This window comes from Orycteropus afer, unplaced genomic scaffold, assembly GCF_000298275.1.
Source record: "Orycteropus afer afer isolate SDZICR_OR568_19922 unplaced genomic scaffold, OryAfe1.0 scaffold00002, whole genome shotgun sequence".
NCBI lineage: Eukaryota > Metazoa > Chordata > Mammalia > Tubulidentata > Orycteropodidae > Orycteropus > Orycteropus afer.
In genome coordinates this window covers 11,014,986-11,029,558 of record NW_006921589.1, presented here as the reverse complement: position 1 = coordinate 11,029,558, position 14,573 = coordinate 11,014,986, and the positions used below count along the sequence as shown (strand labels likewise).

The 14,573-nt window shown below is 55.8% G+C and overlaps 2 protein-coding genes across 2 annotated transcripts in view; both read right to left on the bottom strand.

Annotated features, from left to right (window-relative positions):
* Positions 1–3,295, bottom strand: part of FEV (FEV transcription factor, ETS family member) — a 3,655-nt gene extending 360 nt beyond the window's left edge. The window contains exons 1-3 of the mRNA XM_042783697.1: positions 3,093–3,295; positions 2,342–2,416; positions 1–239 (exon numbers count right to left, since the gene is read on the bottom strand). The exon at positions 1–239 is cut by the window's left edge and continues 360 nt beyond it. Coding sequence (XP_042639631.1) covers positions 1–239; positions 2,342–2,416; positions 3,093–3,144 — 366 coding nt within the window. The 5' untranslated portion in view covers positions 3,145–3,295. The remainder of the gene's footprint in view (positions 240–2,341; positions 2,417–3,092) is intronic.
* Positions 3,296–9,804: 6,509 nt separating this feature from the next.
* CRYBA2 (crystallin beta A2) lies at positions 9,805–13,325 on the bottom strand. Its single transcript, XM_007935724.2, has 4 exons — positions 13,183–13,325; positions 12,307–12,448; positions 11,055–11,197; positions 9,805–9,952 (listed from the first exon to the last, which is right to left on the bottom strand). The coding sequence occupies exons 1-4, from the start codon at positions 13,323–13,325 to the stop codon at positions 9,805–9,807; spliced, it is 576 nt and encodes a 191-aa protein (XP_007933915.1).
* Between the last annotated feature and the right edge of the window lie 1,248 nt (positions 13,326–14,573).

Sequence of the window (14,573 nt, the reverse complement as noted above, 5' to 3'; positions counted from 1 at the left end):
GTAGCGCTTGCCGTGCACCTTGCTCATGATGTTCTTGTCGTAGTAGTAGCGCAGCGCGCGGCTCAGCTTGTCGTAGTTCATGTTGGGCTTGCTCTTGCGCTCGCCCCAGCGCCGCGCCACCTCGTCGGGGTCGGTGAGCTTGAACTCGCCGTGGCCGCCCTCCCACGCAATGCAGCCGGCGTTGGCGCGGTCGGCCAGCAGCTCCAGCAGAAACTGCCACAGCTGGATCTGCCCGCTGCCTGCGGGGAGCGGGGCGGTCAGGCTCGTGCGGGAGGGGAGGCAGGAATCGGACCTGGCCCTCAAGGAGCGGGCGTCGGGGAGGGAGCGGGCGTCGGGGAGGGAGCACGCGGGTCCAGCTGCGCGCCACCGCCACCGCCACCGGAGCGGCCAGCCAGCCAGAGGCCCATGCGCGGAGCGGTCTCCAGCCCCGCCAGCGCTTTTGCACAGCTGCCAGTTAGAAGGACGCAGCCCCGGGGGCGCACCGCTTTGTGAAAATCAGGCGGCGAAGCAGCGCCTCCTCCACGCAGAGGCGCGCGGCTTTCCGAGGCGAGCAGGGGCTGAATGGCAGCCTGTACTCGCCGCCGCGGCTAGACGCCCTCCTTCAGTACAGACGCTACACAACGAAAGCGCCTGACCGCGCCAGCTCAGCCGGGCCACGGGTGGCAGCACGGCCCAGCCCGGTTGCCCAAAGGCACGCAATTGGATAATCCCGCCTGTGGTGCAGAAGTGGGGCCGGCTAGCTTCCTTGTGTCAGACCGGCATGGGACAGGGACCCCAAATACGCGACAGGAGGAGTGGGATCTCAACCAGCTCCCCACCCCCGGCCGCAGAGCTCTGTGCCGGCACAGCTTGGGTTTGCCCTGTTTCGGAATAGGCGGGATTCCCGGTGCGCTAAGGTGCTATGGTTCGCCGAAGAGCCAGCCCAGACTCGAGCCTCTGTCTCGGCCCGTCCCTGGCAAGTCTGCATATTCCTCTGACCAGTTCTGAGCTCCCGGTTGCTGACGGCGGGTCGTGAAAGGATCGGACCCTAGAACTCCCGCTTCCCTATTTGGCGCCTCAATCAGGCAAATGGAGAGAAATCTTGATACAATTAGCCCTCCTTCCCTCTTAAGAGGAGCTCTGGTGGAGTAGTGCCTAAGGCATTTGACTGCTAACTAGAAGGCTGGCGGTTCAAACCCACCACCCCTACTGATACAGTCTCTGAAACCCAAGGAGGGGTCGCTATGAATCGGATCCAACTCGACGGCAGTGCGTGCGTGTGCGTGCGTGCCCTTCTTCAGAATAAAACGGATTTCCCTGGGCGCTGATTATTGCCTCAAATTGAGACCGGTGGACCCCTTTCTTTTCCAACGACCTGCTCAGAACCGAGACACTACCCTCCCCCATGACCTCCACCCCAATTCCTCTCTGCTTGCCCAGCAAGGATCGGCCTCCAGGTCGTAACTGTGGCGTTTTAGGGTCAGAAGCTGGAAAATTGGGCATAAAAACGTGCACCTGGCACTAACGTGGGAGCGACATCAGAGGCTTGGGAACCTGTTCCTACTGGGCACCGTGTTCCGTCAGGGTAAATGAGCTGCCAGGCTGCTTTATTCGGTTACTGTAACTTGATGGGATCCGGGGTCCTGGCTGGCGCTGCGGCTGTGGGACGCTCTAGCGGCCAAGTCTCCTCAGACTTTCATAGTTGATTCCCAGGTTCGTCATTCCCATATCAACTATAAATGCCTGAGGAGACCTGGCCGGTATAGCCTTGCCCGGCTCAGGCCGTGTGGCAGGAGGCACTGGCCCCTTTGCCCAAAGGCACAGAGTTGGATGATCCTACCTGTGGTAGAGAAGTGGGGCCGGCTAGCTTCCACATGCCAGACAGGCATGAGACAGGGACCCCAAATACGCGACAGGAGGAGTGGGATCTCAACCGGCTCCCCATCCCCCCACCCGGGCAGCAGAGCTCTGAGCTGGCACAGCTCGGGTTTGGTGGTGGGTGGCCCCTCATGGTTAAGGAGCGATTCTCTCGGTCCCTTTGTATGGCAGTGCCGTTGCCTTGTGTGCCCGATGCAAATAGGGAAAGGGCACTAAGCACCCCAACCCATGCCCTAAGACCAGGAAAAACCACACTCAGCAGAGAAAGGCTGGAGCCAAAATCCTCTCTGCCTGCCCCTTGCCTGCAAGTGCAGCTCTGGGACTGCGAAGAAACAGGAGTGGCCACATGAACTTGTTCCCAGGCCCTCCCGCAATGATACCCAGACACTGCACTTCCCAGAGCCCGCCTTGCACAACGCTCCCACCCCCTGTCCTGTGGCTATGGCACCGTCCTTCTGGGGTCGGCGCTCGGCCACCAGCTCACCTTTCTGCACCGCGGGGCTCAGCGGCCCCCAGCCTGGGCTCTTCCCATCCTTGAAGAGGCCATCTCCGACCGGATCTGCAGCGGCGGGATAAAGCAGTCAGATGAACCATGGGCCGGGGCGGCGCAGGTTGAGGGTGTGGCTGAAAGGGCCTCGGGCTTCGGCTCCTGGGAGTGCCTTGGTCCCCGGGAGCAGGGCTAGGGACCCGGGCCGCCCGGCTCCTCCTCCCCAAGCCCGGCCCTGGCGCGCGCGGCGCAGAGCCCCTCCGTAGCGCCCAAGTCAGGAAACGCGTCCAGGAAAAAGGAAATCCGCTTTCCGAACGGGCCGGCGGGAGCCTTATAAAGCTGAGCTGGGGTGCGCCAGCCGAGCTGGAGAGCGGGTAGCCCAACGGGGAGGAGAGGAGGGTGCCTGGAGGGTCGGGCCCATGAGGGCGCTCGGAGCACGGAGGTGAGGAGAGGCGAGGGTGAAAGGGTGACGCTCGGCGGCCCCGGCTCCTGGCATTGCTAGCGCAGAGAGACCACCAACACCCCGACGACCCCTGCTCCCGCAACCAGGCACTTCCGGGCCCAGGGCCTAGGCTTCCAATCTGCTGACTTTGAGTCCTCCAGCCCCCACAGCAAAACCCCAAAGCTCCCCGTCCGCCTTTAAGGTTCATCCCTGAACCTTTGGTCCCCTGGCATACCCTTCCCAGGACCAAGCCCAGACTTCCCGCCCCGGGTCCTGGTGCCTCCAGTCCCAGCTGGTCCCTGGTACCTGGCAGGTACATGTTGATCAGCAGGGGCTGGGAGGCGCCGCTCTGTCTCATCGCCGCCAGGGACTGGGCGGTGGGAGGTGGGGGGTACGGGCGGGGCAGAGCGACAGGCTTCGCGCTCCGGGGCACGGATCCCCGCCCGAGGCGCCCGCGGGTGGTGGGGAGGAGAAGACAGCGTCGGGTCCGGCGGGGCCTGGCGGGAGGGTGCAGATCGGGGTTGGCAAGGGTGGGGGGGTCCCGAAGCGACGCTCCCAGCTCCCAAGCTGCTGGGAACCCTCCGGCCCCCGCGCGGGCAGGGGCTGCAATTTCCGTTTTAATTAAAGCGCCGCCGCCTGGGCCCCCAAGACCCGCCCCCGCCCCCCTTATCTGCCCATCGCAATAAAGTCTCCAGCGCGCAGCGTCGCAGCCAAGCGCACCCGGCAGCCCCCCGCGCCCCGCAGCCAAGAGACCGCGGGGGATGGGCCGCGGCGCGCGCTCTAACACCGGCCGGGAGCGCCAAGCTTTTCCGCCTCCCTGACTGTAGGCAAACAGTGGTGGGGCGGGGGTGCCCGGCTCCACGTCGGACCCCCGCGGCCCCAGACCCCACCGCAGAGCCTACCACCCGCGGATCCCAGCCTCCTCCCTTCACTCTCCCCCCCTCTCCTCCCCCACCCGGGTGCTCGTCTCCAGGCTGCGTTATCTGCATCTTCACTTTTAAATTTCCGCTTCCCTCCCTCTCGCCTGTCGCTGCGCTCCGGGCCGGCAGCCGCTGCTCTCTTTATCTCCGACCCCCCTGGGGCCTTCTCTCCCTCCTTCCTCTCCTACTCTCTGCTCTTCCCTAGAGACCCATCCCCTGTCCAGCCTCTCTTTGGGGCTTTCGCCCTATTTCCTGCCTTCCCACGGCTTGTAAGCCTCAGGCCGGGCGCTGGGGCTTTTCCCAGAAACTTCGCAAGGGTCTCCGCCCTTTGGCTTTCTAGGACTCTCCGCCCTCTGTAGTCTCCTCTCTCCTACTCCCATCTCCCCCCAATCTCGTCTCTCACTCTTCCAACCCCCTTCCCTTTCGGGTTCTGTCAGTCCACAACTGTTACCTTCCCATCCTTCCTCCTCTCTGCCATCCCAGCCTGCCACCCACCGTCCCTTCTCCCTGTCCCGGTTCTCCCAGGACCAGGCTGCAATTGGCACCTTGCTCTCGCGGGGGGAGAGGGATTAAGACAAGGCGGTTTCATTCAATTGTGCAGCTTGTGAACTGTACAAGCCCCAAGCCCAGGGATCACTGGAAGCTGAAATCCACCCAGAGAAAGCGTTCCTTTTCCTAACTCAGGCAAGGATGCTGATTGTGTTATTAGCAATACTGAGGTGATTTCCAAGTGGCCTGGAGTCCCTGGGTACCTGTGGGGCTTCTGGGTCCTGGAGAGGCAGGCGAAGGAGGATGTGGCTGAAGATGGGGCCCTGGGCTGGGCGGCCAGCCCACCCTCTGCAGTCCTGCAGCACCTCGGCTGCCGTCAGAATCGGTAAGCTCAAGGCCTTTCTGTTTCACCGCTTGAGCCCAGGAGGGAAGGAGGCCTGGGACTCTGGGAGGCAGAGTCTGGGCCGAGTGGGAGATCCTAGGACTCTAGGGGACCCTAGAGAGTTAGGGATGGGGCTTTAGAATGTGGGTGTAGAATCTGGTGGGAGAAAAGGCAGAGAGACTGGGATGCCCCTTGGTGACCAAACTCAGGGTTCTGTAGGAGGTCCTTGAGCATGGGGTCCAGATCCCTATGCCTCTCCTTCATGCCTTTGTACCCTTTTGCTGCTTCCTCTGGCTGCAGGCAGCAGAAAACAAAAGCAGGAGGTAAGAACTGTGAAAGTGGGAGTGGGCAGTGGGATTCACCTACTCCATGTTCTCAGCAGAAGACTGAGGCAACAAGGAGAGGCGCTTAGAGTGGAGTCGACCCAGAAATCATAGCTCAAGTGGGAGAAGGGTCACCAGTGCAGGTAGGCTCCAGGCCACAGCCTCAGCAGGGGTGCTCAGGTACTGAAGAGGTGTGGCTCAGGGGGAAAGTGCGCTGGGTCCTGGCTTGCCAGAAGGGGGGCAACCTCCTCCATCCCCTCAGGCTGCGACTGTGGCTCCATAGAAACTGATGTGCTGAGTCCACAGCAGCTCCCCGGCCGTCCCTTTCTGTTTGAGTTCTCTAGTGTTGCTTTAACAGAAATACCAAAAGTGGGTGGCTTTGACAAACAGAGATTTATTTTCTCACAATTTAGGAGGCTAGAAGTCCTAGAGGCTAGAGGCCCAGAGGGTTCTGGCTCTAAGGGAAGACTTTATCTCTGTTGGCTCTGGAGGAAGGTCCTGTCTCTCTGAACTTCTGCTTCTCAGCTGTCTTCATGTGGCTTGACGTCTCTCTTCCCCATCTTTGGTCTCCTCATTTGTTGAATCTCTTTTCATATCTCAAAAGAGATTGGCTCAAGATAAGCCCTACACTAATCCTGTACCATTAACATAACAAAGACAACCTATGCCCAGATGGCATTATAACCACAGGCATAAAAAACAAACCAAACTCACTGCCTGTTGAGCCTCATAGCAACCCCTCCTTAGTTTCCGAGGTGGTGTCTGAGTCTGAGGTGGTATCTCTATGGAAGTAGATTGCCCACTCTTCCTTCCTGGGAGTGGCTCGTGGGTTTGAACTGCCAGCCTTCTGGTTAGCAGTCAGATGCCTTAGGCACTACGCCACCAGAGCTCCTAACCACAGGCATAGAGGTTAGGATTTATAACACATATTTTGGAGGGACATAATTCAACCCACAACACCTTCCAACCCAACTGGGCAGGAGTCCCAAGGGGTTCTGGCGGCCTGGAATAAGAAGGGGCAGGAATGTGAAAATGCTCAGGTTGCCCCTGGCCCCTGACTACAGGAGTGGGGAGCCACTTGAACCAGGGTCTGAAAAATCTGGAAGATCCAAGGGCCTAAGGGATGGGCTGCCGCTAAGCCCTCCTTGTACAGGAAATTGAGACCCAGAGAGGAGGAGGGCCCTGCTCCGGGTCACACACCGGATCCGGAAGCCATCTTGCTGATTCTTCCCTGCAGCTGCAGCACCTGCTGGAGGGCAGCCCAGTCGCGGATGGATACAGAGCTCCTTTGCCTATCTGCCTGTTCCCCAAAGCAAGTAGTGGGGATATAGCCTGAAGCCAGTTTGTCTGGGTTCTGGGCTCAACTCCTAGCTCCCCTATTTCCCTAGTTGTATGATTCTGAGGGAAGTTACCTAACCTCTGTACTTTAGTTTTATCATTTGTAAATGGGGATCATAGTACATATCATATAGGATTATGAGGTTAATAAACAAACAAACAACAAAAAAAAAAACCTCACTGCTGTGGAGTGGGATCTGACTCATGGTGACCCCTCCTTGGGTTTCTGAGGCAGTATCACTACAGAAGTAGATTGCCCAACCTTCCTTCCTAGGAGTGCCTAGTGGGTTTGAACCTCCAGCCTTCTGGTTAGCAGTCAAGTGCCTTAGGCACTATGCTACCAGAGCTCCTATTGAACAACATAGAAAGCATCAAAAAAAAAAAAAAAAAAAAGATGAAAGGAATGCAGAGTCACTATACCAAAATGAACATTCAAAAATTTCAAGAGGTAGCATATGATCAAAAATATGATAGTGTTGAAGGAAGAAGTCTAAGCTACACTGAAGGCACTGTAGAAAAACAAGGCTCTAGGAATTGAGGAAATGCCAATTGAGATGTTTCAACAAATGAATGCAAGGCTGGAAGTGTTTACTCCTCTATGCCAAGAAATTTGGAAGACAGCAGCTACCTGGCCAACTGACTGCAAGAGATCCATATCTGTGCTCATTCCAAAGGAAAGTGATCCAAAAAAATGTGGAAATTATTAAACAGTATCATTAATATCACATGAAAATAGAATTTTGCTGACGATATTTCAAAAACAGCTGCAGCAGTATATCAACAGGAAACTGCCAGAAATTCAAGCCAGATTCAGAAGAGGACATGGAACAAGGGATATCATTGCTGATGTCAGACAGATCTTGGCTGAAAGCAGTGAATCCCAAAAGATGTTTACCTGTGTTTTACTGACTATGTAATGGCATTCAACTCTATGGATCATAACCAATTATAAACAACATTGCAAAGAATCGGAATTCTAGAATACTTAATTGTGCCCATGCAGAACCTGTGCATAGACCAAGAGGGAGTTATTCAAACAGAACAAGGGGACACTGCACATACTTAGTCTGTGTGGTGAGCAGATAATCTGAGGAGCTGGACTATATGAAGAAGGATGGGAGGAAAACTCATTAAGAACCAGGGATATGCAGCTGACACAGCCTTCCTCGCTGAAAATGAAGAGGACAAGAAGTACTCACTGACGAAGATCAAAGATTACAGCTTTCAGTACAGATTACACCTCAACATAAAGAAAACAAGAATCTTCACAACTGGACCAATAAGCAGCATTATGATTAACAGAGAAAATACTGAATTTGTTAAGGATTTCATTTTACTTGGATCCACAGTCAATGCTCATGGAGGCAGCGGTCAAGAAATCAATCGGCATATTACAGCAAATCTGCTGAAAAAGACTGTTTAAAAGTGTCAAAGGGCAAAGATGTCATTGTAATGACTGAGGTGCACCTGCCCCAAGCCATGGTATTTTCAAACACCTCAGATGTATAGGAAAGCTGGAGAATGGATAAGGAAAATTGGAGAAGAATCCATGCCTTTGAATTAGGGTGTTGGCAAACAATGTTGAAGACAGCATGGACGTCCAGACAAAAGAACAAGTTTTTGTTGGAAAAAGCACAGCCAGGATGCTCCTTGGAAGGTGAGGAGGTGAGACTTCATCTCACGTACTTTGGACATGTTATCAGACCCTCAACAATGGGCTCAAACAGAGCAACGCTTGTGAGGAGGCACAGAGCTGGGAAGGGTCACTATGAGTCGGAAACAACTTGATGGCACCTAAGAACAATGCTGTTACTGTTACCATCCCCCAAGAGGATGACAGGTAGGAGCCTGTGACCAGCTGGGAGCTCCAGATTCCTCTGGAGCCCACAAAGTTTCCAGGCTCCTCTCTGTGGCTTTTAGCCTCCACTTATTCCGGATTTGGGGTCAGGAGCACTGTGTTCAAGTCTTGACTTCATCACCACTTAATTGGATGATCTTATCAAGATGTCTCCCTCTCTGAGTCCCAGTTTCTTCATTGGTGAGATGGATGAAGAATGACAGGTGTTAGAGGGATCAAATGCAACAGGCACATGGACTGTAGAGTCTGTCCTGGTGTCAAGCAGAATCCATAACCTGCCTAGAGCTCCATCCCTCTGCCCACCAATCCGTGGGAGAAGGCAGGGAAGGAGGGTCCTACACTGGCTGCCTCAATGCTTTTCCATAACACCAGCAAGCATTTCCAGGGATTTCTCACCAAATCATCACAAAGACAGTGTGTGTCCACCACGGCAGCACTAAATAGTCATATTTTAGAGGTGAAGGAATTGTGGCTCAGGGATGCCATGTGATTGGGCCCCAGGTGTTCTGGCTTTGGTCAGGGCTCTTTTCAAGAAAGTAGATACTTGACTTTATAACTGGCCCCTAGAGATGTCCAGGCACAAGTCTGACTGTTCTCTAACCCAACCTGCCTCCCCTTATTGGGGCGGTGATGGGGCCACTCGTTCCTGTTGATAGGTCCACTATGGGGGACTTGAAAATTAATGCACCCCTGAAGGACAGTATAAGGGGGCCCGAGGGATCTTGGGAGACTCTTATGTGAACATGGAGGTGTCATTCACTGGGCCAAAGAGAGGGCTGAGAAGAAACCCACTGGAGACTCTGATGGTGGCTACTACACTCAGCCCCACATGCACCAAAAGCCATGCTCACTGGTTGAGTTGCTGAGGGGTGGTCTCTCTGCCTCACCAGTCCTCTCAATATGGGGAGGGAAAAGAGGAGTGAATAGAGGGTTGTTTGGATCAGCTGAGAGGGGGTTATGAAATTTTTTTTTTTAATTTAAATTCTGTAGTTTAGTACCATGTAAGGGACTATTATTATCCAGATAAATGGTCTAGAGTCTGGGCTAACAGAGAGAAAGTCTCCCCCTTACAAGGCCCTGGGAGGCAATGGGACTTCCCACTTGCTCCTCCCCTCACACCTGTTCCTCTTTAAAGGCAGAGATCCTATGAAGGCAGCACTCAAGGAAAGAGGACTATTGAAAGAGATGCAGGCTTCCCTTGGCTCATTGGGGAACTAGGATGAAAATAAAGGCTGACAGTGTTCTGGGGGTTAGAGAGGAACCCAACAGAGCCTCTACAAAAAGTTAGGGAAGCTCTGCCCTGCACACCAGTACACGGTGCAGGGTGTGTGTGTGGAGTTCAAACCCCTGCTGCAGGGCTGTGTCCGCCCCACCCAGAGGATGGCAAAGGTGCCATCTGGGATAGCTGTACTCCTGGCCCAAGCTGAGGGGTCATTACCAAGGAGAGCTGTGGGACTGATTGTATTTAAAGGATTCCCAAGATTCTTACCAGTGGCTTCCTCTCAGCCCATCAGAGGCTGCTTCTATACATGTTAAGCCAGTTTATGCTCCATTGTCAAGGATCCTGGAGTCTTGAGGGGAGGGGAGAATTGGCAGGGATGAGGATGGGGATTACAAAGGAAGGAGGCATCAAGGAGGAGGCAAGAGGGGCAGGCAGATTCAGGAGGCTTTATTGAGTCCTCAGCAGAGGTGTCTGGGGCCACAGAGCCTAATGTTGGACTCTTCGAATGGACTGCAGCTGCCCGGTGTGGGCCTGAGTGCCAAACATGCTGTAGGCCCGGAACTCCCCGCTGTGCCGGTCCCGCTCCAAGACATACTGGTAGCCCCGGTAGCCTGGGTACTGATAGGCCACCCACCTAGGCCAGTGAGGGCACAAGAATGGTCAGTAAGTCCTTCCCTGCCTTGGCATCCCCCACCTCCACTTAAGTCCTCCATTAGTGCTCCCCTTTCTCACCTCCCTACCCCCAGCTCCAATACAGTTGCTTCAGCTTTCTGGGTCTGGAGTCTGGAGCTCTCCCTGCCTTGCCTAAGGCTCCCAGTCTTCCTATCACCCTCTTCTTTTCTTTCTTTCTTTCTTTTTTTAAAAAACTTTTTTTAAAACTACATTTCATTGAAATATAATTTATGTACAGTGAAATATACAAAAATAAAGTGACATGGGTCAATGCATTTTTTTTTTTGGTAGTGTTCCCTTCCCCGCCCCCTCCCCCCGGTAACCAACAAAGAAAGTTTCCTTCCATATATAAACCTTTCCTTAACTTTTTACAATAATGAACTCATACTATATTTGTTCTTCTGTGATTGATTTATTTCATTCAGCGTAATGTCCTCCAAGTTCATCCATGTTATGCAGTGTTTTGCACATTCTACATTATTCTTTAGTGTTGCATAGTATTCCCTTGTGTGTATGTATTATAGTTTGGTTATCCATTCTTATGTTGATGGGCACCTAGGTTGTTTCCATCTTATTGCTATTGTAAATAGTGCTGCAATGAACATGGGTGTGCATATACCTGTTCTTGTCCTGGCTCTCAGTTCTTTAGGATATATACCTAGTAATGGGATTGCTAGGTCAAATGGTATTTCTAATTCCAGCTTTACAGTCCCACCACCAGTGTATGAGAGTCCCAATCTCTCCACATCCTCGCCAGCATTTGTTATTTTCTGTCTTTTTGAGCTTTGTCGTTGGTGCTGGGGCCTACCACATTCTTTATCTGTCTCCTGTCCCCACCTCCCATTGCCTCACTCATCCCCAAGCCCTTCCTCTGGCCCCCACTCTGGCTTCATTCTCCTGTCCTTTCTCTTCTCCTTCCCTCCTAGTCTCCATCCTCTCACTTCCCCACTTGCCTCCAAGTCCCCCATGTCTCCTTCCCTCCCATCATCCTTTCTCACCCACCTCCCTCATCCCCATAACCTCCTTTTTCTTCCCATATCCCTTGTTCCATTCCCAGGACTCACGCTCCAGAACTGACTTTGAGGGAGCCCACGTCTTTGCTGGCCCAGCCCATGGCAGACAGAGATGGGTAGTCATCACTGAGTTCAAACCTGCTGCCCTGGAAGTTCTCTCCCTCAAACAGTGTCACACGGCTGTCACTGTGGTTCTGAAGCACAGGAAGGTGAGAGAGGGTCAGGACTCCCCAAGGGGTGGGGATGGCCTCACCTTCAGCCCCACTTCCCCAACCCACTGCGCAACACAAGCTGTGCAGCCACTTAGGCCCCACAAATGCTCCCTGGCTTCATTCTGCTCCCTGGCAAGCTGAAATAAATGCTCAGAGGTTCCTCATCTGGCCCCTCCTATGGCTTTGGGTGGAGGTGCTGAGACTGAGGGGTTCCCAGAGGCCCTTCCAGGTTGAAGATGGAGGACATCTGTTTTATAGGGGGAAAACAAGCAGTCCTCAGAGAATCTAGCCCATTAACCAAGACAGATCTCCTAATGGCCCCACTGACTAGCTAATCCCTCTGCCCAGCACTCTGGACCCGCCTCTCACAGGCAGGGCCCAGCCAAAGGGGACTGGATGGCAGGGTCAGAACAGACAGGCCAGGGCATCAGCATTGGGTCTTGGCTTCTGCAACCCCAGGCCCTGCAGGGTTTCTCAGCCTCCTGGAATGGAGAAACTGGACTGCGTCATCACCTGCTCTCTGCCCCCCACCTGGAAGGCCCAGACCTCACCAGTATTTTACCTAGGTCAGCACAACTGAGACGTGCAAGCCTCCTCTCCAGTGTATTGATTCATTATCAACACTGACCCCTACCCCCCACTCCCACACACTGAGACCCATCCTCTTCTCAACCTCGATCCCTGGTCTGTCTAGTCCCATCTCCATGTTAAACCACTGTGATTCTGGGCAACCCCTCTGAGCCCCATTTCCACACCTTTTTATTAGGCTAACAACAGCCACTCCGACCTCACAGGGCTAGCTGAGGACAGAGGCACCCACATGTGGAAGACAAGATAGAAAGGAGGGGCCCATGCAGCCTTGAAGACAGGCTTGGTCTCAGCGCTGTCCGCAGTGCTGATTTCCGGCTGCCACTGCTATGCCCACCATCCCAACCTTCAGAGTCCCCTCTAGTTCTGAGCTGTGAGGCCACTGCCTCCCAACAGAAGCTGTGTGCACACTCCATGCAGGGGGTGGGCGGCCTTCCCATGCCGGGGTGAGACCAGGGCCTGGAGCTAGCAGGTGAAAGAGCAGGGAGAGCAGACATGCTCACCGCACAGAGCACCGGCCGGAAGGACAGCAGCTGGTCGCTGTGGAGGCTGCTGCTGCCGCTCCAGGCACTCCAGCAGGGATAGTCACCCTTCTCCAAGATGAACTGCTGCCCCTGGAAGTCTGGGTACGCGAAGCCCACCCAGCTGGGGAAGGAAAAGAGAATCTAGGAGGCACCCGCCTCAGACTCAGTCTTTCCTCCCCTCTCCCTTGCTTGCTGTGATTGTAGAGGCCCAGACACACGATCTTTGTCTCAACCCCAGGTCCTTCCGCTTGTCATACCCACCACATGGCAGATCCAGCCCATCTGGAGGGTGAAGACACAACCCTGCTGCTATCCGAGGTCTGAGGGGCCCGGCTTTCAGCTCAGGGCCTCAGGTCGGAAGCAGTTTTCAAGTCCCAAGTTCAACTAACCAAACGCCTCAAGGACTGCAGGGCCTCCCTACCTCCGGAAGCAGCAACCGGGCCTCAATTCTCCCGGCGGCGGCCCCAAGCTAGGCTCTACAAGACTAGGGCGTGGCTGGCGGAAGGAGCTCGGCTTATTTTTGTTAAATGAAGCCCAGGGTCATCTAAGCGCACAGAGAAAAACCAGGGAGGCTGTGGCTACACTGGAAACCGCTCTGAGGTTGTTGCCTTCCACATGGAGCTCTGCCAGGGGCACTTCGCCTTCACGCCTGTAGCTAACGCGAGGACACACCCGCTTCCTGTGGTTTGCTTTGCGGGGGGCCGAGGGGAGCCTTAAAGAGGCCATGGGGTTTGCCATGTTGGTGGGTTTAAGGTCAACGACACGGTGTCGGTGGGCAGGAGGGCTTGGGGCTGGGGAGTCTGGTGGCTTCCCACCCCCTGCATCCCACCCGCGGCCAGGGGACCGACCACTCACGCGCCACTTTCCACCTTGACCGAGCGCACCCTGCTCAGGCCGCTGCGCTCGCCGACATCGGCGCAGTCGCTCAGCAGCCGGCAGCAGCGGCCCTGGAAGTTCTCGCCGTCCCAGAGCGTGAGGCAGGCGGACGCGGGGCCCATGTTGCTGCGGGCAGGAGGGGCGGGACCCCGCGCTCAGCGCCACGTGGGCCTCCTCCTTGGCCCGGATCGCCCAACCCGGGGGGAGCTGGAGTCGCGGGGACTCGACTTGGAGCGGGCTGCGAGCGGCGGCTCTCCCGGCACCAGGCACCAGGCAGTCACCGAGTGGTGACCGCAGTGTAGACCGGAGATGGAGAGGCTGCGCGCCCGCAGGCCGCGAGGAGCTTTATACACAGAGCTGGCCCCCGCCCCACCCTCTCCGCTGGGGTAGGGGCGGCTGAGTCAGCGGACAGGCTGCTCTCAGTGCCCGGTCCCCGGAGCCGGGGCCGGGCCGGGACCACAATGGAAAGTGCTGAGGCGCGGAAGCCGCGCCCGCCGCAGCCCAGGCTGACTCCGTGCTTTCTTTCTTTCGGGCCTGTGCCAAGCAGGGCGCAGCCGGTCTCGGGGCAGAGCGCACCCCCTTTGGCCCTCTATGGCTTCGCTGACGGAGGCACTTGGCCCCAGCTAAGACTGCGCGCTCCTGCCTGGAGGCGCGAAGTTCTTCCCGGCACCTAAATCCCACGCCTTCAGCCCCAGGTCGAGGCCTCTCTTCTGGGCAACACTAGGGTGACGGGAGATGAGGCACTTGGTAGACTCTCCGCCCGCCCCTCAATCCTCTTTGCTCTGGGGGATCCGGCCACCATGGCCCCTTTCCTCCCAAGGGTGAGTTTCCAGAGCCTGCACTGCTCTCGGAGAGATTTCTCTGGCCCAGGTGACGGTGTCGGGGGGCGGTGGCCAGGAGGGGGTGGTGACCAGGACTCGCCGCGAGGCGGCGCTGAGCGCAGGGAACAAGGGGGCGCAGCGTTTCAAAACGCTTAGGAATAACAGTAATCAAGACAGTAGCTTGCTAAGCTAACTAGGTAGGAAGTTTCAACCATAGGTCTGCCCCAGCCGTCGGTATCCAGGCCCAGGCCCCTCCTCACCCCAGCTCCGGAGCCGGGAGGTTCCAGCCCCATCAGCTCCTGAGAGCCAGCCGCTGATTACTGAGTGCCTCCTACAGACCAGGTTCTCTGTTCCACGCTATCAAATACATTTGTTATGTGCCGTCCAGTCGGCCCTGACTCATAGTTGGGTCGGGTTGCCAAGGCATACGGAAGTAGATTGCCCCATCTACCTTGGGAGGAGTGGCTGGTGGGGTTGAACCGCCAGCCCTCTAGTTAGCAGTCAAGTGCCTTAGGCATTATGCTACCAGAGCTCCCTTCAAATACATGG

What these genes read in the sequence shown, in the direction of transcription:
- CRYBA2 (XM_007935724.2), bottom strand. Translation starts at nt 13,325, where the DNA reads ATGGGCCCCGCGTCCGCCTGCCTCACGCTCTGGGACGGCGAGAACTTC. An exon ending in GTCAAGGTGGAAAGTGGCGC is followed by an intron (nt 12,449 to 13,182) that starts GTGAGTGGTCGG and finishes TTCCTTCCCCAG; the next exon opens with CTGGGTGGGCTTCGCGTACC. An exon ending in CTCAAAGTCAGTTCTGGAGC is followed by an intron (nt 9,953 to 11,054) that starts GTGAGTCCTGGG and finishes TCACTGGCCTAG; the next exon opens with GTGGGTGGCCTATCAGTACC.